A 5,302-nucleotide genomic window follows, 5' to 3' on the forward strand; every position below is an offset into this window, starting at 1 on the left:
ATGAACTATAAAGAGAGGAAAGCAGAAGACAATGTGTCCACAGTGACGCAATTTGTACTCCTGGGATTTTCTGACCTTCCACAGCTCCAAGGGTTACTATTTGTGCTGTTCTCCATCATTTACATGATTATCTTAATTGGAAATAGTCTCATAATAATAATAACCAGGCTGGACATTGCACTACAGAAACCCATGTATTTTTTCCTGGCAAATTTTTCCTTCTTGGAAATCTGTTACGTGTCCGTTACTCTCCCTAGGATTCTGGTGAACCTTTGGACTCAGGATAGAATCATTTCAAAGCTGGACTGTGCCATCCAAATGTGCTTCTTCCTTATGCTGGGAGCCACTGAATGTTTCCTCCTGATGGTGATGGCCTATGACCGCTACGTGGCCGTTTGTAACCCTCTGCACTATCCTCTCGTCATGAACCAAAAGATGTGTACCAAACTGGCTGTTGGCTCCTGGATCAGTGGAATCCCAGTCCAGATAGGACAAACATGCCAGATTTTTTCTCTACATTTCTGCGATTGCAATCAAATTAACCACTTCTTCTGTGACCTACCCCCCATTCTCAAGCTAGCCTGTGAGGACACTTCTGTACATGAGGTGTCAGTGTATGTGGTAGCTATTTTATTCGTTGTAGTCCCTTTTGTGTTGATACTTGCCTCTTACAGCAAAATCATTTTCACCATTCTGAGGTTGCCCACAGCCAGAGGAGGGGCCAAAGTCTTCTCCACATGTTCTTCCCACCTGCTAGTTGTACTTTTATTCTTTGGATCTGCTACCATTACCTACTTAAGGCCAAAATCCGGTCATTCTGCAGGAATGGACAAACTGCTCTCTCTTTTCTATACCATAGTGACTCCCATGTTTAATCCCATGATATACAGCCTTAGGAACAAGGATGTTATTGCAGCTCTGAGAAAATTATTACTTAAAAAATAATGTGATGCGTGTAACTATAATTGTTGTAAATGCTTGCCACAGAGTTACCAGAGAAACATTTCAAATCTCTATATTCCCCTTTTAAGATGTTAACCGCTTCCAGCTTATGATGTACTTTTGCATACTTTTAAACACTAACCTACAATTTACTGTGCCTGGATATATATATATAGTAGGCCAATTTATCTAGCTGCAGTGCTCTATGTCTAAGGAAGAAGAATCCTGCCTCATGAGTAAAATAATAATGTGCATCACATTTTCCATATAAAAACCAAAAACAGAATTCAATCTGTTAAGATTTTGGCTTAACCATACTAAGAAGTGTACAAGACTATTTACCTGAATGATTTCCTATATCTTCACACTTGTATTTGTTAGTGTTCTCGCATTCTATGGCACAGACACTGGCCAATAGCAGCTGAGTAATGAATGTTTGAATGAGTAATTACATGAGTGAATGGATAAATGAATATTGCTATGCCCTACCTCAGACTCCTGCCAAAATCTAGAGATTTTAGAGCATCCGTAAACATCAGGAGTATATTTATTTAACCTAGTATGCATCCATGTGAAATTATTCCGATCATAGTACCTAAAGAAAAGCTTACATGACTTAGTTTTCTTCCTAATAACTTCCTGCAAAAACACATGATACAACAGAACATTCCTACCTGTCTCATCCAGTTTGCTTGGCACATATTTCTATGTTCTCATTAGCAATTATGATCCCAAAGTAATTTGCTTTAAGTTATTTTATCTCTTTCATAACTGTGCTTCAAACAGCGACTCCCATGCCAAGTCATAGTTTTAAAAGGAAACATCATGAGTTTAAAAGTGAAGACAAATGTTAGAAGTTGTTTTCCGGATACCCAAAGCCCAGCACATTTGCATATACATCAGGGTGCCTAAGCTTCCATGTCTTTAAACTTTTCTAATGTGTTTGAAATTATCAAACCTTTGCATGGTGTTATCAGGGAAAGTGAACATCTGTCAGCAGAACATTAATGCCTACCCTCCCAATTCCAGGTTCTCGAATCAGCAACTCACATTAAGAGATTGTTTAGTGCATCTGTCTCTGGGAACTTTTGTTAGCAGTTTTTTTGACACTTCTGTTGTTCTGTAGTTTTAGTTATAATTGTACACCTATGGATAAGACAATGTTGGCTCCTGCTCTATGTTTCACTTCATCAACCCATTACACCATCGATCATCTAACATGACTGACTACATTTATTTACTTATATATTTTATTCATGAAAGTGTATAGGTAGGTGTATATTCCTTTTCATTTAAGGTTTCATATAAGACTTTTATACCTGGTCATGATGAAGACCATCATGATGATGAGAAAAGTGATGATAAAGACTATGGTTATGATGGAGATAGTAATGGCAGCAGTTTATGTTCCTGAAATTTAGAAAGCAGGAATCACAACCAAGTTCCTGAACAACTCATTCACTTACTTTCCTCACAGGGTTTTACAGGCAGATTACCTACCTAATGCTGACAAGGTGATTCTTGATTGACAGATTTAAGGTTCCATTTCTGGGAGACCCAAAAATGTAACTAAGTTAAGTTTCAGTTTAGCTATTTGGGAATTAGCATAAGCCACTCCATTTGGGGCCTCTTGCCTTTAACAACTCACAATTAGTAAAATGTGAAACCATACTTTTTCTTGTGAAGTCCGGGATTCTTACAAGGGTCAATCAATATCCACCTAGTATAGAGAAGCATTTAAAAAAGTTTAAAGCACCAGAAATTGAAGTAGTGGCTGTATTTCAGTATAATTCTTGGTGGAATGACTGGGTCTATTTTATTTTATATTCAGATTCACAGAGATAATAATTATAGTGTTATTTTTGGGGAAAGATACATTTCACAATATCAGTTAGTTAGGGGGAAAAACTTATTTGTTTACACATTAGAATTATCTTCTTTTCACTCAAGTTTTATGTTTAGTTTTTTAAAAATGTGCTACTCAAATCTTTGCTCATCTAAATAGGAAGTGTGAACAGAGCAAAACCTTTGTTAATATTAAAAGAAAATATTGATAACATGTATATCATTATAAAATCCACGCCAATTAACATGTGTTAGGAGTATGACTTTATTTTTACAAATTTTCTTGAGACATTTGTATTTTCTCTTTTTATCTTTCTACCTCTTGTCTTCCCAGTCTTTTTATTCACAATGAACTAGCCTCTAGAAATTACTCTCTGCACTCATTTATATGCTCTCTATTCCCAGCAAATATATTTGGGGCTGACTAGAAAAAAACCTGTGGCATCGTTTGTAAAAACAGTCATCTTACTTTACATATAATTCTTTGGCTAGTCCATGGTTGCCAGCTAGTGCTCCAGACATTTCTTGAAGTAAAGATTAAAAATTACTCTCATGTATTTTTCTTTATTCTGATGCTTAGATTATATCAGTGTTCTGGATAGTAGCATTTACTGTCTTCTGGCCACCAAATATATGGGTGATCCAATATATGACTTGGTGAGCCGTTGCTGAAAACTTGCATTGTCTGTTATGTCAAAGTAGTGGTTTTAATACATGTATCGCCAAATTATATATTAAATGAGAAAGAGGACATGGGATATTCCTGTCTGGATTCATTCTGGAGGAGTGTTGCCTCTTCTCTACCTTTCACCGGGGCTATTGACACCTCATTTCCTTAACAATAGTAACACCTTTGGCATAATGTCCTCCTAAAGAAAATACTTGTGAAAATTAAGCGTAATTATCCATATGAATGTAGTAGTGATTATATTTTACAAAAGTTTACTTCATTAAAGAATTTTATGACATTAAATGTTGTCCTTAGAGGATAGAGAAAATATTTCAATGTAGTGACATTAAGCTATAAAATAGCATGAGAGCTGTTTTCTCTGAAATACAATTCCTAACACCCCCTCTATCCTGATTGTCTCATTCAATAAATCACCCTCTGCCAAAGTTTTAGTAAATTTTAGAAATAAGAATTTAAGTTGTGGTAAATATATTCATATTTCTTTTCAGAATTCTTGCTGTAGTGACTTGGAAGAGGGCCACATTAAATAGAGTTATAAAAGAAGACTGGTTCTTAAGTGAAGATAAAAAGTACCATGTAAACTAAAAGGTGGTAATGGCCACTGCTTTAGATGCACAATTTTTTATATATATACAATTTACATTACAATTATATATGTATATAATTATATATATATTACATTATGGTATATATGTAACATAATCTTACATTATGTTACATATATACCATAGTATATCAAAATATATACATACCCATAGGTCATCATATATAATAATATGCTACTATATATAATGCAGTACTTATTTGACATGATGGAGAATTTGGACTAATGACAAGACCCACTCCCAAACAACACCAATTAAATGTCAAATCCACTTAAACCATTTTCCTATTCACTTTGAATGGATTTTTGCTAGTGTAAAGCAGTAGTTAAATATTTGTCCATGTGCCTTGGTTGTCACAAATTATTGCTTGCTTCTGACCCACTAAGATCAGTGGATTCCATTTGATAATGTTTCATTAAATTTATTAAATCTTCAACTCATATGTCTGTCCTAGGTACATGTCACTTGATTTATGTCACTAAGGATAAATGGATTAGACAAGACAAAGTGAACACCTTCAAAGCCCTAAGCTTATGGAAAAAAGTCAACTATATGAAACTTTATATAAGTTTCCCACCTGAAAGGCAAATACTATAAATAAACTATTTGCCCCTTATCTCTGAGATTTGATTGGATGTATAATTTGATAATCTGATCCAAGATTTGACATATAATTTTATACCAGGTCCACAGATTTTTACCTTGCTCCTCTCTTTTTGACTTTTGAAAATCTTTATTCAATAGATTTTCAATAAATGTGTGTAAAATCTTAGAGGTAACAACCAGGAGAAAAATCCATAACAACACTCAAAACAATCATTTTGCAAATAAATCCAGGCAAAACTGTTTTGATATTTAAAAGGTAAAATTTTCTCTGCTATACATATCTAATTTCTTTTTGTAGAATTCAGAGACCAAGTGTCATCTGGCAAAAGTAATCATATGGTAATCAGTTATCATGAGGTTGACTAACTCTTAGTAGAGAAGTGACTGTCATATGTTACAGTTTAATTGGGTATTTCTTTATTGATAGAAGGAGGGTCACCAGCTAAGTAATTTTATCTCATGAGCTGCAATCTTTAAGTTCTTTATCGGATGGTCAAACAGAACTTTTGTTAGAATTAGATACGAGGATGATAAAGTTTGTCAGTATAAAACAAATTATGCAAAACACAGTTAGCAGTCCAGAGCAGCATTTACAGTTACGCCATAAGGATGA

At 34.6% G+C, this 5,302-nt stretch overlaps 1 protein-coding gene across 1 annotated transcript; it reads left to right on the forward strand.

Moving 5' to 3' along the window:
* On the forward strand, nt 1-945 carry LOC117031134 (olfactory receptor 10AG1-like). The gene has a single exon (XM_033121480.1). It carries the CDS (start codon nt 1-3, stop codon nt 943-945), a length of 945 nt encoding a protein of 314 aa, XP_032977371.1.
* The last annotated feature ends 4,357 nt before the right edge of the window (nt 946-5,302 follow it).

This window comes from Rhinolophus ferrumequinum, chromosome 11 (assembly GCF_004115265.2).
Source record: "Rhinolophus ferrumequinum isolate MPI-CBG mRhiFer1 chromosome 11, mRhiFer1_v1.p, whole genome shotgun sequence".
Taxonomy (NCBI): Eukaryota; Metazoa; Chordata; class Mammalia; order Chiroptera; family Rhinolophidae; genus Rhinolophus; species Rhinolophus ferrumequinum.